Genomic DNA, 25,500 nt, shown 5'->3' with positions numbered 1-25,500 from the left:
ACCCCTCCACGGAGGAGGGCTGTCTGGGAGACGCCTTCCTGCACACCTGGACAGGATGGACAACTTATGCCTTTCCCCCCTTCCCCCTGCTGCTCCGCACTGTAGCAAAGATACAGAGGGACGCCACCTGTTGCATCCTGATAACGCCCTGGTGGCCGAGGCAGCCATGGTTTTCCCCTCTCCGCCACCTGGCGCGGGGAATATTTGTCCGGCTTCCCTCCAGACCCGACCTGTTGACATGCCAGCGAGATCAAGTGCTGTACCCAGAGGTACACAGACTGAGGCTCACGGCATGGCGGATCCTGCCCATCAACTAAGGCCATTCTCCGACCTCCCCGACACGGTGCTCCGAATTATTGAAGCAGCCCATAGGCCCTCTACTAAACGCTCCTATCTGTACAAATGGTCCAGATTCACATCTTTCTCCAGGTCTCGCAGTTTGGACCCTAGCACAGCACCGGTCTCTGTCATACTTGACTTTTTGGCCTCCCTTTTGGACGCAGGCCTCTCTCACCCCTCTATTAAATGCTATCTAGCCGCCATCTCCTGGTTTCGCAGGAAGTCGGGTATGCCTTCTTGTTTTGCAGACCCATTCGTGAAGACGTTCCTGAGAGGAATTTTAAACATCAGACCTCCTATCACCCCCGTAGTTCCCTCGTGGAGCTTGGATTTGGTGCTTAAAGTTCTAATGAGACCTCCGTTTGAGCCGATGGCGACCGTCAGTTTGTCCTACCTCTCGTGGAAGACTGCATTTCTGGTAGCGATCACATCGGCTCGCCGGGCTAGCGAGCTCTGTGCCCTTAGAGCGGATCCACCTTACTTAAAATTCCATTCCGACAAGGTTGTCTTGAGGACTGATATAGCCTTCCTTCCTAAAGTTTCTACGTCCTTTCATCTTTCTCAGGACTTGATTTTGCCCTCCTTTTTCCAGAACCCTACTTCCTCCCTAGAACAGAATCTTCATCTCTTAGACGTCCGCAGGGCTTTGGCCTTCTACGTAGATAGGACCTCCCCTATCAGGAAGACTCCTAGACTTTTCATTAAATATCGTCCTGATGTTTTGGGGGGCCCTGTTTCCTCTCAACGACTGTCTTCATGGATCGTATCCACGATCCAACTCGCCTACCGCATGGCTGGCACCCAATTGCCTCTCCCGGTGAGGGGCCACTCGACGAGGTCCGTTTCTACATCCACAGCTCACTGGAAGGGCGTCCCGTTGGACGTAGTTTGCCGGGTGGCCTTATGGTCGTCCCCCCTCTCTTTTGTCACCCATTACAAGATGGATGTCGTATCCAGGAGAGACGCACAGTTCGGTAGAGCTGTCTTGTTCTCCGCGGTGGCATGACGCCCACCATCCAAGGTTAGGAGCTCGCTAATCTATCATATGTGCGATTCACAGGGACTACGACAGGAAACTATAGGTTGCTCACCTGTAACCATGGTTTCCTGAGTAGTCACCTGTGAATTCGCACATCCCCACCCGTCCTCCCCTCGAGTGTCATGCCCGCGTTCTGTTTGCTCTGGGGCGGAAAAGAACTGACGGCTGGCCCCTCCCACGGGCTACTTATACTCGGGGCGAGGTGGGTGGGGCCAGCTAGGAGTCAAGCGTTTTTTCTTCATTTCTAGAAGGTTCCAAAAGTTATTGCGCAAGCGCTGAGATATCATATGTGCGAATTCACAGGTGACTACTCAGGAAACCATGGTTACAGGTGAGCAACCTATAGATTGTCGAAGGCTTTCACTACCTCTGAGGATGCTTGCCATAGATGCAGGCGAAACATCAGGAGAAAATGCCTCTAGACCATGGCCCTATAGCCCGAAAAAACCTACAACAACCCACTGAAGAGAAACAACTAGAAAAGCTGACATGATATGAGGATTTAAAGATCGAACTGCAAAGACTCTATCACAAGCCAGTCAAGGTGGTCCCAGTGGTGATCAGTACACTGAGTGCAGTGCCTAAAGACCTTGGCCTGCACTTAAACACAATTGGCGCTCACAAGATTACCACCTGCCAGTTGCAAAAGGCCACCTTACTGGGATCTGCACGCATTATTCACTGATACATCATACCGTCCTAGATACTTGGGAAGTGTCTGACGTGTGATCCAATTCAACAGCCAGCAGAGTGTCTGCTGTGGACTCATCTTGTTGTGTTTCAAATAATAATAATAATAATAATAATAATAATAATAATAATAATTTTATTTCTAACTTGCCTCTCCTCGTGGCTCGAAGTGTTCACCCTACAGTGTAGAGCTATATTTCTTTTTAAGTTACATATTTTGGGCTCTTTTTTATTTAAATAATGGTAAATGGCAATTACAAGAGTTTCTGTTCTCTGTGAAATCTCTTTAGAACTGCTCCCATTTTGAAGGTTAAAGAAAAAAATTGTATTAAAGTCGCGGCACTATAAACATTGTTACTAACAGTGAGCATTTAAAATACAAATTCTGGGTCCTGGTTGGTACTAACAGGTGGACTGGCAGAATCAGAGAGCTTGGCTGGGATCCTTTTTATTTACTTTAAATATTTCTAGGTTGCCTTTGCTTATTGGCAGATTTAGCATTGTCATATCCAAGTGTTTAAGGTGTTTGAGGTGTAAACCCCAAGCTTCTCAGCTTCTCCTGCAGCATAAGTTTCCATTTTGTCTGAAAGCTATCTATTAGAGTGAAAGGGGCCAGGCCCACTGGGCAATAAAGTAATTTTAACAAGAAGTGGATCTTGTATGTAAGTTAGAAGAGATACATTCCCCCTCCCCCACCTAGTCCAGAAGCTTAAGGGGTACAACGCCAAAAAACACCCTTTTGTTGTGAGTAAGGGATCTTCAGGGCTCAGATTTGGAGTCTGAGGAGTGGGAGGAGCCAGGAATGGTTGTGGCCACCTTGGAAGAGGCCCAGTGTGCACTGCTAGTCAGTGCACTTGCGTCTGCACCCACCTATAGCACCGCAAATGGCGAGGGGAGTCCCCCCCCCCCCAAGAAGCAGCCATCCCTCTCACAGTCCACTCACAACCACCTCTCATGCCTGCCTGCTGCCACAGCTGAGTTGAGGTAATCTCTGCTGCCAACAGGGTGACAACTATACTCCTGTTCGTTTTACAGCCTATTAATGGCCACCACAGCCATTCGGTGGATCTCCTTCCCTCCCACCTCCCACCTTCCCTATATTGGCTGTGGCTGGGAACCTCTGCTGTACATAGTCTCCATTTGTACATATGAGTTGTATGTAAGGCCGATGTTCATAATTCAGTGGTTGCTTGTATTGTGATTCTATGTCTACTTGTAGAACCATATATCTTCATATACACACTATTGGCTTTTTACGCTGTACATTTGCTAAAGGACTTTACCAAAGCTGGACTTGTTATAGCTGAATTATAACAGTTGTATGGTCTTGGTTTGCTAGGTTTGTTTGCTGTAGGTGGCAGCACTGTGATATGCAATACTTCAGTTCCATAGAAACCTTTACACGGAAACCTTTGTGGAGCTAATAAAAGTATTATCAGTATGTTCAATTAGAGTTCTGTAATAGACTGTAGTTGTAAGAATCATGATGTCAAATAAGTATGATTTTGTGTTGTTGGATTTTTTTTAAAGAAGTATATTTTGATTTGGAGATTATCTTATTTTAGTGCTATATTACATCTGATAATAAATATCAAGCTTTATAACTCGTTTTTGTGTCTTTTAGTATGTCAACACATCAATTTACATTAACCTGCCTACTGAACTGAAAATAATTCGAACAAATCTGAAATAGGTTACTATAATTATCTCTCATTCTAATTCTTACTGGGAAGTGTCAATAAGAGTTACTATTTATAATGAGCCAGCGTTTACATATTGTGCTTCTTTGGAAGGTGAATGGTCACTTAGAGATGAAATAAATACTAAATGTTCTTTACTACTGTCAGTTAAATTAGAAAAGAGAAATGTTTAAGTGCAAATCACAGTAGCCTTATGTAATTTTCCATGTTGGAATAATGCTTACATTTACTTAGATTTGGTCCTTTATAGATATCACAAAGTTTCAATTCTGTCTGCTTCATGTTATTGTTGTTTTCCTGAACTCCGGATTATGATATAATCCAGAAAGATACTTGATGTATGCTGAACAAGAGGGTCTCCTAAGGATTTATAGAGCAAATAAGCTTTGGCTATTTAAAAAAAGAAAAATCTCATTAAAGCAGTGATTAAAATACCTATTGGCTTAACAAAGTTAATGTTACAAATTCACTGTACCACTATTTCTTGGGACTTGTTCTCAATTACCAAATTATATCATGTTATGCAAGTGTCACGTTACCTGGATTAGTCTGCACATTGTGCTTAATAATCTCTGAATTTGAGTACAGTTTCACCTTTGAACATAGAATGAAAATTATGATAATATTTGGATGCAATAATAGGCTTGTGTACACAATAAGGTATATTATTTTTGCATATGTGGTAGATGAAATGCTCAGTGACATTGAAATATTTATAAGAACCAGAATATAATTTTCTATTCTATGACAAAAATAGAAGTAGAATCGTTAATATCTCTCCCATGTTTCTCCTATGTTGCATTCTATTTTGCATCCTGATATTTTTTTTTTTTTTTAGTATTAGGACTACATAAATACTTATTTTGATATTGCTAAGTAATGTGTTATATTGTACATTTATTGCTGACTGGCACAGGGTTTGAATTCTTGAAACAGAGAGATTCATCAGCTCTCAGAATGCAAGTATGTATATATATATATATATAGAGAGAGAGAGAGAGAGAGAGAGAGAGAGAGAGCAGGGAGGTGGAGAGAGCTGCCTCCCACCCCGACCCAAAGTATCCTGGTGCAACAGGAAGTGATGCCACTTCTGGTCCACATAACAGCCTAAATTTAGCTTAATTCCAATTTTTTGAAGCGAGTTGTGTGGGTAATTGGGACCAGGCAATTTAAAGTGCCATATTTTGTAGCAGTTTGAATGAATATTTACTCTTTTTTCACATTTTGGCTGATCATGGTATAGGGACTCATTAGGGTTTGGAGGCCACAAAATGAGACTCAGGGGCCACACCCAGCCCATGTGGCGCATTTTCCCCATTTCTACCCAAACGCTGTTGACTTGAATGGCTTCTCCCTTAATATTGTTGATGTGCCATTTTCTTGCGGAGGAGAGAGCACCTGCACAGAAAACTGTGGCTATTGCCAGAATTACAGAACTTAGTGATATTACTACAGCTGTCTGTACTGTAACCAAACAAAAAATGAAATAGCTGATAAATGGTTTCAAAGTTGGAGTTTGAATTCAAGATCTGCTAAGTAGTTGCATAGGAAAATATCAATATTGTTTTCTATAATCCTTGTGTAATAGTTTTACAGGCAGTTATTTTTGTTTTCTGATGTGGTCTTTTGTTAAACTAAACATGCACTTTCTTTCCCCATAGTTTTGTCAGCCCGGAGGATGGCATCTGTCAAAAGAGAGGAAGCAACCTACCTTCTTTGTGGTGGTTTTGACCGATATAAACTCAGAACGACACTACTGCTCTTGTCTGACTTTCTATGAAGCAGAGATCAATTTACAGGTACATGTATGTTTTTTAAGGGGAAAGGAGCAAATAGTGGAGTATCATTATCATCCTGGTTGGCCTTGTGGCTTGTTTGTAAAATTACCTTATATTCTCATGTATACGTCTAGAAATTGTAGTCATAAAATTGATCCAAAAAACTTGGATTAACTTATCCATGGGTTGGTGTAAATACTGTACCTTAACTCTTCTCAAAAGGGAATCTCCCTTTCTCTGAGCAGAATGGGGAAAAATGAGAGCTAACTCCATCCCAGGAGAACCTGACATAAGCCCTTATCCCCTCTACTCTCTTCACCAAGGCACCACTTCTGGACTTTTTGAATGCCTGGGTGGAGAAATGGTGGTGGAAACAAGCAAGGGTTGCTGGCTCCATTTCCTTTAAAGCTTTACTAAGGTGATTAGCTTACATATTATGTTTGTATTTATTCAAAGTCAGTCAACATGGTACTTAATAGTTGCTTTTTTTTGCTTTATTTCTGGTTATTATAAAGTATTGGTTCTATGTTTATATTTTAATTGAAAAATACTACTCCCTCTGCTGGATACCCATATCTTTCAAAATTACTGTGAAATGTTAAGTATATTATGTAACAATATATTGTACTATTGTAACACTATTCCATTTAAACTTAAAGGCATTTATAAAGAAATCATATTGTGCTGGTTTGCATGCTATTAATCTGTGCATGCTTGCATAATTATAAGATACACCTTCCGTCTGATTGCTTGCTTAATCATTTTTGGATTTAAAATGCATTTTTAGAACCCCACATGTATATTTAGATCAATAAATGTGCTCCTTAAAATATAAAAGCTGGATTAAGATTTTGGTTGTAACCTGCTTGGCAATTCTCCTTTAAAATATTTTTCTTCCTAATACTTGTTTCATTAGAATAAGTTCAAAAGAAGTTGTTGAAGTAATGCACCACAACTGGAATTTCAAGTAATTTATATATAACATAGTATTTTGAATCTTTACAGGGGGACTCCAGAGATCAAGATAATTTGTGATTTTTTAAAATAGTGATTGTAACTATTTTCTTCCAACATTCCATTTTGACTTCGCTTGATTATGACTCAGTTCCTTTCCTTACAATTTTATGCATGAACATGAGCTATAGTAAGTAACATTTGTCATTAGTTGAGTTAGTAAATTATAGAATGATCTAAGATGATACTACATTTCATATAATCTACTGTGCTCATTTCTAAAAACTTGTTTAATTTTAAAACCTTGCTTAAAATCCGCTCTACATCAAGGCAGCAGTGTTTAATCTCTTCATAAATAACAGAATCAAACTGATAGACCAACTGATGATGTTTGGCACCATCAAAAAGCTGGGAACAGCTTATAAAAAGAAAAGAAAATAGGTATGAGCAAAGTCACATGGTCTGTTTTAGTATATTGCAACTGTTAATCAGTTTGACACCTCCATCCGGATCAGTACTACAAGATGTAATGTTTCTTGACATTTAAACATTAACGTAATTTATATATCCGTTATTTCATTTCATCTCACTGTGTTTTCATTGCCTTTTATTTTAAACACCTGCCAATTCAGGATAATTTTTAGTGCATCTAGTCAAACAAGTTCTAGAAATGATTATCTTGCCAAAAGATTCAGATCCTTTACTATGTTCTGGGTGATGTTTCTCATGTATAAAGTAAACGTTTAGTTTGTTGGCTTAACATTTAAAATAGATTATAGTATAAAAATAGTCTGTCAGTAGATTTATTTATTTATTCTGTCAGAAGCAAATTGAGAATACTATTATAATGTATAAGAACAACACATACAGTTAAAAACTTGGCATTATGCTAAATTTCCTTTGACCAGAAGATGGCCACTTCAAGTGCCTCTGGTGTCGCTGTGAGAAGATCCTCCATTGTGCATGTGGCAGGGCTCAGACTGCATTGTGGCAGGGCTCAGACTGCATTGCACTGTGGTTTGCTCTTCTCCACACTTGCATATTGTGGATTCCACTTAATTGCCCCATTTCTTAAGATTGGCTCTGCATCTCGTGGTACCAGAGCGTAGTCTATTCATTGCCTTTGAAGTCACCCAGTCTTCTGTGTGCCCAGGAGGGAATTTCTCATCCAGTATCAGCTACTGATTGAGGTTCTTGGTTTCTACCTGCCACTTTTGGACTCTCACTTGCTGAGGTATTCCTATGTGTATCTCTGTAGATTTTAGGAAGCTGTTTCTTGATTTAAGTTGTTGGCATGGTGGCTGATATCCAAACAGAGGATGAGCTGGAGATGTCAATGGCTTGGTCCTTTCATTGCTGGCTGCTACTGCCTGGCAGATATCAGGTGGTACAATACTGGCTAAACAGTATAATTTCTCCATCAGTGTTGGGCGTAATCCTGTGGTAATGCGGCATGTCTCAGTAAGAGCCACATCCACTGTTTTAACGTGGTGAGATGTATTCCATACTGGGCATACGTACTCAGCAGCAGAGTAACAAAGCGCAAGGGCAGATGTCTTCACTATATCTGGTTGTAATCCCCAAGTTGTGGCAGTCAGCTTTCATATGATATTATTTCTAGCACCCACTTTTTGCTTGATAGTCAAGCAGTGCTTCTTGTAAGCCAGAGCACAGTCTGGAGTGACTCCTAGGTATTTTGGTGTGCTGCAGTGCTCAGTGGGATTCCTTCCCAGGTAATCCTGGGAGCTCGAGATACTTGTTTGTTCTTGAGATGAAAAGGACATGTCTGTGTTTTAGATGGACTAGGAATCAGTTAGTTTTCCCTGTACTAGGCAGTAAGAGCACCTAAAGCTTCAGAAAGCTTCTGTCCAAACATTTCAAAGCTCCGCTCTTAAGTGGTGATGGCACAATCGTCAGCATAGATAAACTCTCTGTCCCTTCCGGTATTGGCTGATCATTTGTGTATATTTTAAACATTGATGGAGCAAGCACGCTCCCCTAAAGCAGGCCGTACTTCTGTTTCCGCCACCTGCTTCTCTGACCCTGGAACTCAACAACAAAATCTCCTGTTTTGCATCAGATTTCCTATGAAGCGGGTAGATAAGATAAATTAGCAGTAGATAAAATGTCTTAAAGCAAATCCTTTAAAATAAATGACTGTAAGAATGCTAAATGGGCAATACTGTTTTGGTGGCTCTGATAGTCTGATAAGGAAGGTAGTGTTCAGCCTCCTCGGAGCACACTGACCAGCCCCTATGTATATATGACACAATATGTAATGTGTTGACCTTGTTTGTTCTTTATTGGTGTGGATTCCACAAGTAATTAAAAATGAGTTCTACTGTTTCTGTGAGCTGGATCATGTGTGTGTGTTTGTGTGTGTAAATGTGCCTTCAATTTATCTATTGACTTATGGCAGCCCATAAATGTCTTAGGGTTTTATGAGTCAGAAAATACTCAGAGATGGTTTTGCCAGCTCCTTTCTATGAAACATTGCCTACAGCACATGGTGTTCATTGGTGGTTTGCATTCCAAGTACTGACCAGAGGCAACCCTATTTAGAGTCCAAGATCAGACAGGATCTGGTGCCCTAGTGGTAGAAATTTATTCTGAGTGTAGCTGACATATTAAACAGCTGGTATCATCTTTTATATCAGTGGCCCAGAAGGATCCAGACATTGCCTTGCCAAATTTAAATTTATGAAATATCATTTGCCACTGAAATAGAGTCACAGGACCAATACATGTCAGACCAATAAAGCATTTTCAGGGTACCTTTGAAATGCCCTCTTTGTTTTTTGTTTTATCATATAAACTTTATTTTCTCTTGTTAACAATTCTATTAATGTATTTGCATTTTATGTCACTGCTTTTGTATTTCATTAGTGGTCTAAAGAAGTATAGTAAAACATACTGTACACTGAACTTACTTTGAGAACAACATTTTTCAGGCTGAATTTATGTATGCTATAAGGTATCAATGTTAGCAAAAACTCAGTGAATACATTGTACAAAATTATTTAATCAGAATTTGATTACAGTTGATTAAAATCTTTTTGATTTATGTCTGTTTTTCTTCACATTTAGATGAGGTGGGGTTTGTTTGCTTTGGCTTGCTTATTCTCTACCCAAGGTCAAACTGTTCTGGAACATTTTTCTACTGCATTGGGATGAAATATTTGACAGCAAAACATGGACACAAGTCTTTATTATCTTATTTCTCTCCTAACACATTCATCTTAAATACATTTTGTTTTACATAATAGGTATTCAGAATTTAAATACTAGAATTGTTAGGATCTTATTTCAATCTTTTGTTTGCTTCATTTGTTTTTCCAGTCACTGAATGACTTAGATATCTTAAATATTTTTATAAGTAGCTCATTAATTTAAAATCTTTGTTTGCATTTCCATGACATGCAAAGGCTGTGTTTGATTTAATGTGAACTTGGCTACTAAAGGCTTATTCACATAGTTTAAGTGCATTATAGCTAAGGAAACATGATGCTTTTTGAACTATGTGCATGTGATTAATTAAAATTCAGCCCCTTCTTCATCTCTTACACACTGCTTTGACACACATGGTGTTCACAATAGTTTTTTGTTCACTTATAGTCTGACTATATTCTTAATTGAAATCTTCCCCTATTTTTTAGAAATTGTTTCCTCTTTTTTGAAGTGGCTAATATTTTGCAGTTTTCCTTAGATTAATGTGTACTGTCCTGAGGTCTACTTCTGAAGTGTGTATGTGTATGTGTGTATATATATATATATATATATATATATATAAAGACAAGGACAGAAATAGCTCGACATTTTGCTACCCAAAAGGGAGCAGCAAATGGCATGCTACCATTATAGTCAAAGATGGATTATATAGAAGGTTTCTAAAGTCGGTTTGCCATCTGAGACAGAAAATTCTGCCAGATCCTCCATCCCCTACAGTGAAAATGTAATATTAACAAATTAAATAATTTTTAAAACTGCTATCTTTCATGTCACTGATGCAGCTGACCTTGTGCAGGAAGTTTTGCTGATGTCAAAAAAGTTATTCAACTGTATTATTAATGGGAATAATTCATGGGATGGATTTCAGTGAGTAGAATTTCAAGATTATTTAGTGTTTAATTTTACACAAAGTTCCCTTTATTCATTTCCAACTAAATGACAAGGAAAAAAGATAGGTCCATGAATAATTTAGCAGATTAGCTCCACTTGATAGGAAATTGTTTATCAACCTTGAACTGATTTATATTAGCAGAATATATTTTATAATTTGGTGTATTTTTTAAAAATGCATACTGATGTTAAATTACATTTGATATCTCAATCTTCTCCCCCCACCCCCTCCAAAAAAAAGAAGAAGCAGGAATAGGAAGCTGTAGTCATGACCATTGAGATTTTTCTGAATGTTCATAAGAAGGATATGGGAAGTATAATGACTATCTGATGTTGCTGATTATGATTTCCAGTTCTGAACACCTGATATTCCAAGGCTTCATTTGGTTCTGGCTAATTGGCATAGACAAACTAATTTGCACTTCAGTTATCTCACACCTGTTTAAAATCATCAAAATTACTGGCCATCATAAGATATGTCTGATTTCAGATACGTTTTGATACGTGTGTACATTTCTTGATGACCACAACACCAAATGGTAATTTTTATGGCATAGAGAAAGGAAGATAGGAAGTAAGCAAAGATGGATGACATTTGGTCTTCTTGCTCATCAGCTTTATTTTTTCATCCACCATACATCTATGGGCCAAAGGAAAAACATGCTGGTGATGAGGAGCAGCAGCACACTTAAGCGTCTCCAGTGAGGACATTCCTGGGACATGTGCTTTGAAAGACGTCCAGAATTACTGACCCCTGCTTCAAGTCTTGATTCATGTGTTCAAGCACTTGAGGATATAGAAATAGAAATAAGGTTTCTTAATTGCCATTGCTGTTTTTGGTAATAGATCTCATATAATCAAACGGTGAGGAAATGTCTATTTTTAAGGTTTCACCTTTCATAGGTTACGTTCTTGTCCATGCCCATATCTTGAATGCAAGGGCATCCTTCCAGGCTTAATTTCTCATTAATGTTTTACATTCTGAAGGCTCTAGTGTCACTTTCAGTTTCTGGCAGTGTACTGACCAGGGAGCACATAAAGTGCTGCTATAACTTTTCCAAATATTAGTTCTTCACTATTATTATAAGAACAAACATCATATATTTTAATATGATAAAGTCTATTTTAGAAAATGGTTTTCCTTTGTTTTTATTTTACAAAGCATAAAAGATTCATGCCCCTAAGCATAACTGTAGGTATATAATAAAAGATTAATTACAGGCCATTAACCTGCTGTGTGTTTATCTGTGCTGATAGTTATATCATTCAACACATTGCAGAAAAAAATGTTCATCGGTTGTTACTCAGCTATTGAAACAGTATCACTATATCTACCAGTAACAGCCTTTAAAATTGTAAAATAAAAACATTCCCATGTATTGTGTTATTTTTAACGTGTGCTATCCGAACTGGTCCAGAATCATGCATGAGTTTCCTTACAGAAAGAGTTGAGCATTTTGTCTGATACAGAATCTACACAATCAGTTCAAGATTGAAGAAGCAGAGTTGTTTGTTTGTTGCCATTTTGCATGCAGATGGGCATGAAATTTTCTTGCACATATGGGCATGAACAGAGTGTATAATATATACATTTGCTTCCCACTTAGGCCTCTTCCACACAGCTGAATAAAACCCCACATTATCTGCAGATATTATGGGATTTTCTGCCTTGATATTCTGGGTTATATGGCTGTGTGGAAGGGCCCATAGTTGCACAGTGTTGCGATTCAACATCAGGCTGGGTTCCAAAATATGTGTGTAATTTCACTTGCAGAGATTTACACTTTGCATTTTCAGTATAGGATCTTGGCCATTATCTCATCAGTTGTTACAGCTGTTTTGATATTTTCATGATGATTCCCTATTCCTAGATTAGTATTATTAAGATTTACTTATTATTTTATGCAAGTCTTAATATTCTAGGATTAGGATTATGAAACTCCCTTAGTTTTCAAATTGTTCTTTGAGAACACCAGCTGTGTGATATTAATTAAACCTTTCTCTTCTCAGTTAATATTATTTTTAGAATGCATATGTTTAGAATCTGGAGTAATAGCCTTTTAACAAAAGAAGCACAGTACTATTGCTCAAAATAGTACTATTCTTAATTACATTTGTTGTTGATATGCTCAATGTTGGTATTCCCAAATGCACTTAGCCTACATGGAATCATTCATATGTATAATGTTTCAGCTAGTTAACAAACAGTATGATAGAGTTGATCTACCAGTCTGAAATGTAAAAGGAACAGAGGAGGTTGGCAATTAGGCCTACAGTGGCAATTCAGGTAGTCCCGAAGTTATGAACAAGATAGGTTTTGTAGGTTTGTCCATAAATTGAATTTGTTTATACATCGGAATAGGTAAATTTTTTCAGTGTAACTATATATATATATATATATATATATACACACACACACACACACACACACAAACACACACACACACACACGCCTGTACACATACATACATACGTATGTATGAAGTTACACTGAAAAATGTACCTGTTCCAACTTACAAACAAATTCAACTTAATAACAATTGTTATCACATTTGTTTCAACTAGACAGCTTTCCACAGCAAGCCATTTTTTCAAAATTAAATTATCACAGGGACAGAAAGTGTGATGTCTCTCTCTCACTCACTCTGTGTGTGTGTGTGTAAGGATGGAAGGGTTAACACCCCTGTGGTGTTTGTTTTGCTTCTGTGTGACCCTGTTCAGAAGATTTTGCCACACTTTCTGCCTCTAATAATTTAATTATGAAAAAGTTGGCTTGTTGTGGAAACAAGGATTGGTGAGAAAGCTTCAGAGGAAACACCTTTCCCCATAGTAACATGTGAATTTCTCTTCCTAGAGATAGATTTCTTTCACTTCCTGTTGTCTCATCCCCATTCCTAACTGTGAGTTGTTTGTAACTTGGATGTTTGTAACTGTAACTATATGTATTAATATGCCACTATATCATGCCAGTCTTCTGTGGGAGAGTACGGAGTTATAAAGTGTTGTTTAAAAAATCAGCTATGATCTTCCAGCTTTATACATTGTATTCAGAGAATGCATATATTGTTAGCATTTGTAATGCAAAGAAGTTTAAAAGTCATGTGTTTGAAGTCATTATCCACTTAGGTAGGGACTTCTGATAATGGTAAGTTGCATAAATACTTCCAGTTGCAAATTTGTCCAGCTTTTATTTTCTAGGAATTTCTTGGATTTAACAAATCCAGATTGATAAAATAATCTTGTTCTTGTTAAGTGTATTATTATCCATACTTCAGACACACATAGAAAAACTGCATTATTTTTAGAATAATTTATTCTGCAAAGGCTTTATAGAATTACGTAAAGAGGGAACTCAGGTTTTATTTTATTTTATTTAAATGCTTATGTATTTTGCTTAGGCTTTTTGTTCCTTCCTCCTTCCTCCATGGGATTCCTATTGTTGTGACATTTGTTGCAACTTGACAACTTCTGAAAATGCTGTTTTACTTCTTAGATAAGACACGTAGCCCTCATGTGGAATCTGGAAAGTTGATTCTTCAGGTAGACAAGGCACACATAGCATGTGTACCTTGTTTAAAAGAAAAATAATGCTTGTTCACCACCAGCACAACTAATTCAGTGAGGGCATTAAGGAGAATCCCCAGTATGTTCCAGGTTGCTAAAGTAATTTCTAACATCCAGGGGTTGCCCACCCATGATTAATTTCATGGATTTAGCTATTGTCTTCCAAAAACATACTGAAACAGACAATCACACTGTAAAACCTTTATGAATAACTCAGGCATGTAGCCGGGGGGGGGGGGGGGCTTGGGGGGCTCATGGTGGCTCACGAAAAGGCCTTACTGGTGCATTATTTAAACTGTTATGCTTATTATTATCATGATCTGATCACCATGCTCAATATATCCCATAGGCATTGGAGTATTGGGGTAACGATAAAAAAGGTTTGCTAGGGTAGACCCTCTTTCACTCAGACTTAACCCCCCCAAAACAAACTTACCCCCCCCCGAATCAAAATCCTGGCTACGGGCCTGGAATAACTCCATTAAATCTATTTGCTCAATTAATTAGATCCCCCACATGTGATAATTGGTCAAATATAGAATAAACAAAAAGCCAACCATATCAAAACATATCTTTAACCAAATTTAATTATATAATATTCCACGTAATTATCAGCCACTTCCTTACTCACTTAAAACTGTACACCCAGACTAAAATTCTTATACCCCTTTGCCTTTTTCTAGTGCAGTCCAGTTGTAATTCTCTAGAACAGTGGTTCTCTTGGGGCTCCGCAAAATATTTTGAGGGACTCCGCAGTTTCCTTCTCTTTCTCCCTCCTCTTCTTTCCCCTCCCCCTGCTCCCTCGCTCCTAAAAGCCTTTTCCCTCTTCCAACAGGGGACCCCTGGGGTTGGATTAAAATTAACATAGAAAAACAATTTAAACAGCACTATCACCACATAACCACCAGCAACATTCTGAAGAAATGTCTCCTTAAATATGACGACAGTAAATTTTCTGGAATTCCCATGCTAATTATAATCAGGAGAATCTTGAAAGATAGTACTACCTTTAACTTGGATGAGCATTGCCAGTGTATGTATCAATTGTTGAACAGCTACTATCATTTCATGAATTTACTGTGTGAGATATGCAAAAATGTCCGAATCCTATCTTCAGTATACCTTCCTGTGCTAAATGTAGATATGTGGGGAAATTCTCCTTATGTCTAAAGACAATTGATTTAACACATACTGCTGTCTTCATATTGAATAGCTGCCCTCAACCAATCTTTTAAGACAATATCTTCTGAGAAATACTATCCCTCTTCCAATCTCAGAGTATTAAAAAATCTAGGGAATGGGAGAATTGGAGCTATTGGAGAAATGTCATGTCTTCTATGTGATCAGAATAAGCCAATGCAAAGTGTAGCATGTGTAATTATTGCATGAAGGAATGATCACATCGCAGTTTCCCCAAGATTCTAAAATCTGGCATGGAAATAACTTTTTCGAGCTTTACTCATGGTTCTACCATTGCAGCTAGAAAATATCAAATAGGTCCATATTTCTTTTCAGATAACTTAATTGTGCAGAAAGAGTTTCCACAGTTATGTGTTCACTGGTGTGGAACATCAATCACTAAGAGAAATAGGTTAATAAAAATATTAGCATTAATACATTCTACTATCAGTTCCTTCTTTATTGGCCTTCTATTAGCAGGCAGAGGCATTTCCTTCCAGAGTGGATGTTATTTATTATATTATAGTATTAATCATCTTATAATTGTTCATTTTAAGTGAGTATTTAATTGGATAAATGGCTGGCTGGATTACTCTTAGCTGTCTTGAAACCTGTTTTGGGTTGATAAGTGTGATATAAATAGGAGTGACTGATATAGCAGGATAAACAGATAAGTTTGATAAGGACTTCCCCTTTAGCCTAGTCATAAAAATATTTGGTATATCTTTGTGAGTTTTGTGTATAATTTAATAAAGAAGCTATGATACCTGGTATCCTACAATCTTCAAATAATTTACCATTGTGGTTCCTGGGATCATAGTATCATTAGATCTCAAACTGGGAATGAAAACCCTTAGGTTGTTGCCTACTATAGAGGGATTTTTTTAAATTTGAGGTTATGACAGTCTGTACATGAAGTGTCATTTCCTCCAACTTCTAATGAAAGATGATGCCATGAAGAATTTACCACAGATGTTAAGAAATCAGGAGAGAGAATGCACACTAACTGGAAGCTTGGAGCATTGTTTACAGTTAATTGTGTCATTTGTATTTGTTTAAACAATGTTAGGAATGTTGCAAATTAAAGGACATGTGTCATCCTTTGATTTTTATTGTGGTTTGTATAAGTGTGCTGCAATGATGTTTCCTTTAATAACCATATATGGGTTTGTAATTGTCTAAAATGCTGAGTAATCATATTACATTCATTTAATCATTAATATGCTACAGCAGAACTTTCCAAACATTTTTAGAACACTTTTTAGACATGCATCATTTCACAACAGAGTAATTCAGTTGTATTAGTAAACCGGAGGTTAAACCAACTTCTTATAAGAGATGTGGACACGTACATAAATTGAAATAAATATATGGGGGCACAAAACAAATCTCATGAAGACCTTTAATTTATATTTGTAACATATATGATTTATTGCTTATTTTACGTAGACTCAGAGGTTTCTTGTTACATCAGTGCAACATACCTACACACTGCGTACAACACAGTAATGCGTCACAAGACAAAGTTTCGAAAGTTCTGTTTTACAGTCTTCCTTTCTGTATGGCCTTCAGGTATAGACTACTACACCCATGGTGTTGACTAGAAGAATATGGGAGTGGTCATTCAAGAGTTGTGATAGTTAGTGTGTTGTAGTGGTTTTGAACATTGGACCATGACTTTAAAGGCCAGGGCTTGAATCCCCTCTTGGGTATGGGAATGTAGTGGGTGATCCCAGTCAAGTTTCATTCCTTCAGTGTCAAAGGAAGGTAAAGGCAAACTTTGACTTAACAAAGTTTCTAAGAAAACCCCATGATAATTTTGCCTTATGGTTACCATAAGTCAGAAATAATTTAAAGATTCACTGCAAGAAAAGTCCAACAGTTATGGAGGACACTAAGCTGAGGAAGTCTGCTTTAATTTAACTTTCAGTGATGTAATTAAATTGGTTTGTGGCTATTTTCTTTGTAAAGAAAAGCCTGTTTTGACTCCTGCCCCCCCCCCCCCCAAATCAAATTGTTGATATTTATATATAAATACACATGCATGGGATGCTATGTGTGAAATTACAATTTCTAATTATAACATGGTTTCTCTATGAACTGCACAGTTTCTGTAGTTAGATTTCATGGTAATTATAAAAATCTCAAATTATAAGAGAAAAATAATTCAGTACAGTTATTTAATTACATAGGAAGCATTATTAGCAAGTGTTAGCCTTTTAAGAAAGTAATTGCATTTTCAAGAACAATTTATAATTTCAGCCATTCATATACCATGCTAACACAATATTTGCCAAATCGCTTGTGGTTGGTAATTTGTTCCTTTATTCAAATTCAAAACATTCTTTTCCGGTGCACATTTAAAATTTTAATAGAATCATAGATCATAGAATCATAGGGTTGGAAGAGACTTCGTGGGCCATCCAGCCCAACCCCCTGCCAAGAAGCAGGACAATTGCTTGGACGCAAAACACTGTACGTTTTCCAGAACACATACATATTACAGAAGCAAGTAAATCCTTAACTTTTAGTTACAATTAGAGTAGATTCATTAATTCAATGGAAATTACACATATGCTGTCTTACCTAGTTTCTGTTTAATCAGTGAGTGAACTTTAATTGGGCCTAACAATGGATTTAGGATATAATGTCACGAGATACTTAACTAGGTGACTTCTCCAGGCCCCCAAAACCTGATTATAATACCATACAACCATGTTCAGATCATTAGACAAATGGCCCTTCTTCTCCCCATGCATTGGATGCTCTGTAAAGTAAGTTTGAGGTTAAATAAATGTTTTGCATCAAGATCACCACTTAATAACAATTCTGACACTACGTCTGCAATCATAACTCACTCCCGCCCAACCTTTTTTACAAGGCACTAGCTGTGTAGGTAGAAGTGTCATTTTGCTGACAATCTGTTTCTGTCAGATCTATGGGTGGGATCTCATGCCAGGAAAGGTTTCTTACTAAAGTACTTAGGTAGAAATAAAATAATACGGAATTCTAACCTTTTCCAATAGCATCTGTGCACCACTGGCTTCCACATTTGTTGCCATAAAAGTGTGCTAATGATTACTTGGATTGGTAGAGAGGAGGGCTTGGATGAAGACCCCTTCTACTCCTTACTAACTCCAGAAGCCCGACACTCTAAAGACCAAGTATGCAACCAAGCCGGGAAATGCTTGCTCAAAATGGCCACACAGCTTAACCTTTTTTGGCTAAATGGGCTTATCCAATTTCCCAACGCGGACGAATATACCTTTGTGTCTTCAAGAGGTTCCAGTGTGATAGACTATCTTTTGATCTCACCCTCTTTGACAAGCAGCATTGATTCATTTGCTGTAGGAAACTATTTACTAAGCGATCATCTCCCCCTCCTCCTCACCCTGGACTTAGAGCAAGGTAATATCCTTGCACCCGAACAATCACATCAACAACATACTAGATTGAAGTGGAATGAAAGGACGAAGGAGATGTGCCTCAACTTATTAAGCTCTAATGAAGTGATGTCCATGGAAGCTAGGATTACCGAAAGCTCAGATTGCGAGGAGGCAATCATTAGGTATGAATCCCTTGTCAAATCTATCTCTTCGAAACTATATGACTGGCAAAGAACTCTGAAGCAACCTACCGCCAAACCAAAAAACTGGTTCGACAAAGAGTGCATAATGATAAATAAACAGATTCGCTCACTTTACAATGGCTATCGCACCACTTCAAACACCCTCCTTCTTATAACAATTAGAGAGTCTAAGCAACAGCTCCAGCTCCTTATGGGCCAAAAACATAAGGCACGCATCATAGCTGACTGGAAGCAGCTGCTGGAGGCATCACAATCAAACGACACCAAGAAATTCTGGTCAATAGTAAACAAAACAAACTACCCCCATGAACCATCAAGAGCAGATATCTCCCTAGAGAGATGGGCCGAGCACTTCTCGAAAGTGTTCGCTGGAATAAACCCTCCCCAAGAAAACGAGGACAGTGGAGAGCTAGCGGGTCCAAGCTGGGAGCCGGTTACATCTCAGGAAATCATCGTCTTGATACACAACCTAAAGACAAACAAGGCCCCAGGTAGCGATGCCATTATCCCTGAAATACTGAAGGCAAACCCACTGTGGTGGGCAAATCTACTAGCAAACCTCTTCACAAGGATCAACGAAACGGGGTACATGCCAAAGGCATGGACCTCCTCCATAATGGTCCCAATATTCAAAAAAGGAGACCAAAACGATCCAACGAACTATCGGCCCATTAGCCTGCTCTCCATAATAGGGGAAGATGTATGCCAAGCTCCTGAAAACTAAGCTAGAATCATGGGTCAACCAAATAATTGTCCCAGAACAAGCAGGATTCGCTAAGGGGAAATCAACATTAGACCAGACTCACATCTTGGCCCACCTAGCCAACAAATACTCAAAAAATTGCCCTAATAAGCTAAACGTGGCCTTCATGATTACTTGGATTGCTTGAATTTAGGAGAAAAGTAATTGAGTGTTCTCAAGAATCTGAAGATGAACTAGTGGAAGGCATGGAACTTTAAAAAACCATGCTTGTTACTCTTGTGTGCCTCCGAGTCATTTCCACACTATGGGAATGGCATGTTCTTTGGAAGATTTGTTCACTGTGAGGTGCCCATGGTTTTCCTTTGAGGCTGAGAGAAGTTGAGTTGTTCAAGTGGGAATTCAAACTCTGATTCTAATCCAACACTCAAACCACTGCATTACCCTGTCTGAAAAAAAATACCACATATAAAGTATGAATATGTATATTACATTTGAGGACTGTTGCTTTCTGGCATATATAAGTTCAGATGCAGTTCATGTTTTCACATGTGAGTCCATCCATACCGCATATTCTCCTGCACTGTCCACTCTACCAGGAGCTAAGATCCAGCCTGCTAACACAAGCTATAGACTCACTGAAGAACCGCAGCGATTCTGACAAAGTGATTTTGCTTTTAAATTGCCAGGACTTTAGCTGCTGCCTTTCAGTGGCAAGATTCCTGAATGAAGTCTGCAAACTGAATGTGTAGCAAACGAGAAGCCCTTTTTTATTACTTGTACTATGTTTTATACTCACTGCCATGTTATGCCAATAAAGGCTTATTGTATTGTTAAACATGTGAGTCCAGAAAATGCTTTTGATAGTGAAAGAATTTTAGATCTATTTAGTGCTCTAATAAGACTTGTCACACTTATAGAAGTTCTTTGAAAATACACGGAGAATTATCTAGAGTGAGGAACATCAGTGTGTTGTTCTTCTAGATGAACTTGATTTACATAGAAATGGTATAGTTTCCTACTTCATTTGGAATAAATAATTTAATCAAATAGAAAGTAAAAATATGCCAAAGGACTTCTGTATCTCATGGGGCAGCCATATATGAAAAACATCTCGAAGGGCTAGGAAAAAAATCTCCAGTGCCATCTACTGGTGTTTTACTGAAAGAACAAAAGTACAGTCCTGTATAATTCTTTGCTGCTCTCAAAATTCACATTTTTATTCAGTGCATCAGACAGCTAGCAAAAAAATTGTAATTGTTGGTGTGTTTGGTTGACTTCATTTATATGCTACCTTTCTCTTGTAGGGTCCAAAATAACTCACAAAAAGAATAATAAGTTTCCCCTTCTCTACACAAATAATGGCTCACCATCATCATCATCATCATCATCATCATCATCATTAACTAAAAATAATGATCTGCTGTGTTTCTCTTTTAATATAACATTCATCAATTACTAATAATTCCTTGTATAGATTTTTCACTCTATAATGAAGTGACTTAGCAAAACAGTAGTACTGAGAATGACTGAGTGAAAGGATGTCACGTTTTACTTTCAACATATGAAACAATTGTTGCATCAAATGTTGCTATTTTTTTCTTTTTTCCTTAAATGAAAATGATATAAAACTAACTTTTTCCTTTGCAAGAAAAGGCTTTGCAAGACTCATTTTTCTTGTCAAATTGGAGTGTGCCCAGGCTTTTGTAATGAATTTTGTTATTAGAAGATTCACTTTGGACATATTAAATCTCTAACCTGTACACTGATTTCAAAATAGCAATTCTTCCAAAATACCTCAGTAGTCCCCAAAGGAAATAACTTATCCTGCCGGAGAAAATAGTCTTCATAGTAATAACTGACAGCAGCACAAAAAAAAAGATACAATCACTGCCTCATAAGCTTGCTTTCTGAATTCTGTAAAGAAAATAAAAACACAGTGGTCAGTAGGATCTGAAGCATACAAGAAAGCGTTAGGTGATTGGTTGAAAACTCATAGTTTATAATCCTGCCCTGCAAGAAGAGAACCACTCAGTCTTTTGGCACCACCCCTAAGGAGTTCAGAGTAGGACTGAAGCAGTTTGGATTTTTTTTTTTTTAAAAAAAGAAAACATTAATGGGTTTACCACCAAGACAAAACAGAGACATTGTGAACGGGTCCTGTCAGATCCAAGTTGGATCCTACTGCTGTCTCTGGGGGGAATTTTTCAGATGGGTGGGGCAGTGCACAATTCAGTGCTGATCTTCTAGCTGGCAGACAAGTTCCTGGCATGTTTCAGCAACCTGTGTTGCGAAGTGGTTAAGCAAGATGAGCTATATTCAACATTTCCCCTTACCAGGCACCTGCAGCTTTATAAGGCTTTTTTCCAAGCATGGGAGTTCTGAGTCCACCTGTGAGGGGAGCCAGCGTGTGCGTTAATACAGCCCATTCCTCCAGTGCCATTTTTACAGATGTCACAACCTCCACTAGTCAGGCAGGGTCGAGGCAGCCACTGATTACTTGAAAATTAGCTTCATCAGAGGCCTGGATTGACATGATCAACCATATTGTGGTTGTACCCACTTGAAGCTTGTTCATCTCAATTGAGACACCATAAGCCCACAAAGGCAAGGAGGGAGAGAACTTTCTCATCTTTTAGTAACAGTTCAATCCCTCGTGTCCTCTATTATGGATGCAAGGAACAGGAAACTTTAGCACTCCAGAAAAAGACATCCTCATTCTCTGTTTGCAGCCTGTGATTGCTCTCATGGTAGAAAGGAAAAATATGCCAACAATTCTAGCACCTCCAGCCAAGGCTTAACTGATATTCTGACTGTTGGGGAAGAAGAAGTGGGTTCATTTAACCTGAGAATTTTTATCATTCCAAGCTTGAGGGGAAAGGGGAAAAGGTGGTTTAAATCAGAATTTTATTCAGTGATGCTTGATAAAGCATTAAAAGTGTTGAAATCTGGTCTGTTCCAACAGCTTAAGCCAATGCTGAGGTTCCTCAAAGAAATAGTGAAGATTTTCTTTAACTTTAGTTGCCATTAATTTATCTCACAGAACATTTCAAAATCGTAATAAAAATTATTTTTAAAGAACAAGTAATTTCTCTCACAGAATAGAGGATAAGGGAATGCCTTTTATTGGGCAAATGTATGTTAGTGAAATAATATTGCAACTGAATTAACCCTCTCCCAAATTAGGGATTTTGTCTAATGTTCAGAATAATAAGAACTTGCACATTTTAACGGAATCCCATAAAAAGGGATGAAAAACAGTAAAGGTCTGGGAAACAAAATATGAACGGTCCTTGCTGTCTGTTTCACTGAAGTCTATAGGAATGTCAGAACGCCCTCTTAAAGGTGTTTTGGCTGTTTGAATTTCTCAGTATAGTATAAAAAATAAACAGGAAAAGTGAACAATGGAAAGCTAATAATATAATACTTTCATATCTAAAATGTATAATATATTAAATGAAGTAGGTTCTTTGAGTTGAACCTCTAAAATTATGGTAATAAACACCCTGCTCTTTCAGCAGAAACCCAAATGCAATTAACATTAAATGAGAATGCCATAAAAATAGCAGTAATGTATGTCAATGGCAGTTATCTGCCATTAGCATAACGTTAGCATAGTATCTTTGGATGGCACCAATAAATAGTAATGTCTATTAAGCTATTTCTTCCCCCCCCCCCTCCCAAAAATGGCTAGAAAGCAGTGAGTTGCAGCTTTCCTCCCCTTGTTTCTCTTATCTTAAAGCCCAGGCCTAGTTAAATACTTCTTGAACTTGGTAGATAGATTTGACTCCCTTCTTAGAGAAGGATTATTGCAATGAAGAAGCCAATGATACGTATTTAGATCTTGATTTTTGAAAGATTGTCTATTCCAAACTCTAAAATCAACCAATTGGTGTGGCAATTGAAAGTCAAACCAAGCGGTACTATTGTCAGGAATTATAATTTTGAATTGAAAGAGAGCTAAAGTCAATAGGATAAGCTGTTGAATCAGAGTATGGTGTAAAAGTAGAAATAATTTCTCTTGTTCCAAAATTCTTGACAAAAAGCTATTTGGACTTGCTCTTTCCCCCTGGCTAGGAAATAATAACTCATGAAAGTGGAAATGTTCATTTAACCAACTGAGTAGGCCATTGAGATAGGATACTCCATTGTGCTTGACATTGTATTCACTGACTGCTCATATCTTGGGAATAACATTGAAGAAATAATTCTTAAAATATGTTATATCATTTTATATATTATGTTATATTATATATTTTACACAATTTTCAGACATTCATTGCATTTTATTCAGGTGCTATATTTAAATATTTTATTGGGTTGCTGTAAGCTGTCTTGTAAAGCGAAACACAAATGGTATTCTGTTGTCTTAAAGTTCTACTTCTAATTTTATAACTTACTGAGTTTTTCATACTGTTGCTTCAAAAAGATGCCTACATTTTGTCTGCTGAGTGAAGTTTCTCTTTTTTCAAGGGCACAAGAGAAACTGAAGGAGAGGAGGAGTCTGGTTTGATTCAACCTGCAGCAGTCTTTGCTCCCAAAAGCTTGGTTTTGGTATCCAGATTAGATTATCCAGAAATTTTCAGGGTAAAAAAAATCTTTATCATGTTTCAGTGTATGCATCTGGTATCAGAGTTTATATGTGATCTTAAAATATCTCTGCTTTGTTATGATTATTTGTGCAAAAAAAAAAAAAAACCCAACAACTCCCTAGCCCATGATTAATTCTTCTTCATGGTCTCTAAGGCCCCTTTCACACAGCTGTATGAAATCCACATTGAACTGGATTTTATGGCAGTGTGGACTCAGATAACCCAGTTCAAAGCAGCTATTGTTTATTATCTACCTTGATATTCTGGGTTATATGTCTGTGTAGAAGGGCCCAATGACTCACACATATGGAATTCTTTGTTCTCACAAGACCATATTAAAAAATGTATAAAACTAGATATTTTCAGGAGAAAGCCCACCCAGCTATACTGATCTCAGAACAATTCCCATTAAACCTCCCCAGTTCTCCTTCCCCTTCACATCATTGTGTTTAGTCCCATCTCCTCTGCCTAAGCACATAGCTTCAGGAAGCAGGCGGAAACTAGCTAGTTCTCTGTATAGTTATAACCCCGGTCCTTTGAGCTTGGTGAATCAAGCTCAGCAAACAGGTGCTTTGCATGGGTGTGGTGAAACACAATTTGAGTTTATTCATTCATTTATTTATTTATTATATTTGTATACCGCCCTTCTCAGCCCTCAGTTTATATTTGTTAGGTTAAACATCCCTCGCCACATGGAGTTTTTTGAGAGAGTTTGTTGGTTGGTGGTTTTTGTGAATTATATGGAGGTGGTGGTTGTCTACCCATCAGTGTTCTGTTGCTTTATTGTTTGTAGACAAAGTATTTTGCCTGAGCACATGGTATTAGGATTGTAGGGCATCTGCTGAAAGGTTGTGAGTCAGAGTTTTGATTGAGGAAGGAGTTAGCAGATACTAGCCTTCTCTAGAGCTGCCATACCAGGCCCAGAGGTCAGCAAACAGAGAGGACTCTTACTACTAAATATGGATGGTGAGAGGACTGCTTCAGTTACCCACAACAGCTATGGTATGTTTGTATTCTTACTTGTGGATGTTGTCATTTTGGAAGAAAATATCTAGCAATGTGAGGCCCATGTTAGAGAGCATGTCATTCTGTTGGGAACCCTTCTTTAAGAGTTCAGTACCATAAGCTTCACCATCTACTTTACCAATGAGTTGCATCAATAATGATAAAGCTTCCTTCGAACATCAGGGATCTTTGGTACCATCAACTTTAGAGTCAAACCAGTCCTACTTGAAATAATTGGTGCTGCACAAAACT

The 25,500-nt window shown here is 37.9% G+C and overlaps 1 protein-coding gene across 7 annotated transcripts in view; it reads left to right on the top strand.

The window, feature by feature from the left end:
• SBF2 (SET binding factor 2) overlaps positions 1–25,500 on the top strand; it is a 265,755-nt gene that overhangs the window by 96,844 nt on the left and 143,411 nt on the right. For all 7 annotated transcript variants that reach the window (XM_060767041.2, XM_060767036.2, XM_060767031.2 and 4 more), the window contains exons 3-4: positions 5,430–5,567; positions 24,125–24,238. In XM_060767041.2, the coding sequence (XP_060623024.2) occupies positions 5,430–5,567; positions 24,125–24,238 (252 nt within the window). The remainder of the gene's footprint in view (positions 1–5,429; positions 5,568–24,124; positions 24,239–25,500) is intronic.

This window comes from Anolis sagrei, chromosome 1 (assembly GCF_037176765.1).
Source record: "Anolis sagrei isolate rAnoSag1 chromosome 1, rAnoSag1.mat, whole genome shotgun sequence".
Taxonomy (NCBI): Eukaryota; Metazoa; Chordata; class Lepidosauria; order Squamata; family Dactyloidae; genus Anolis; species Anolis sagrei.
Note: the sequence above shows the minus strand (reverse complement) of the source record. Positions and strands in the feature narration are given on the sequence as shown.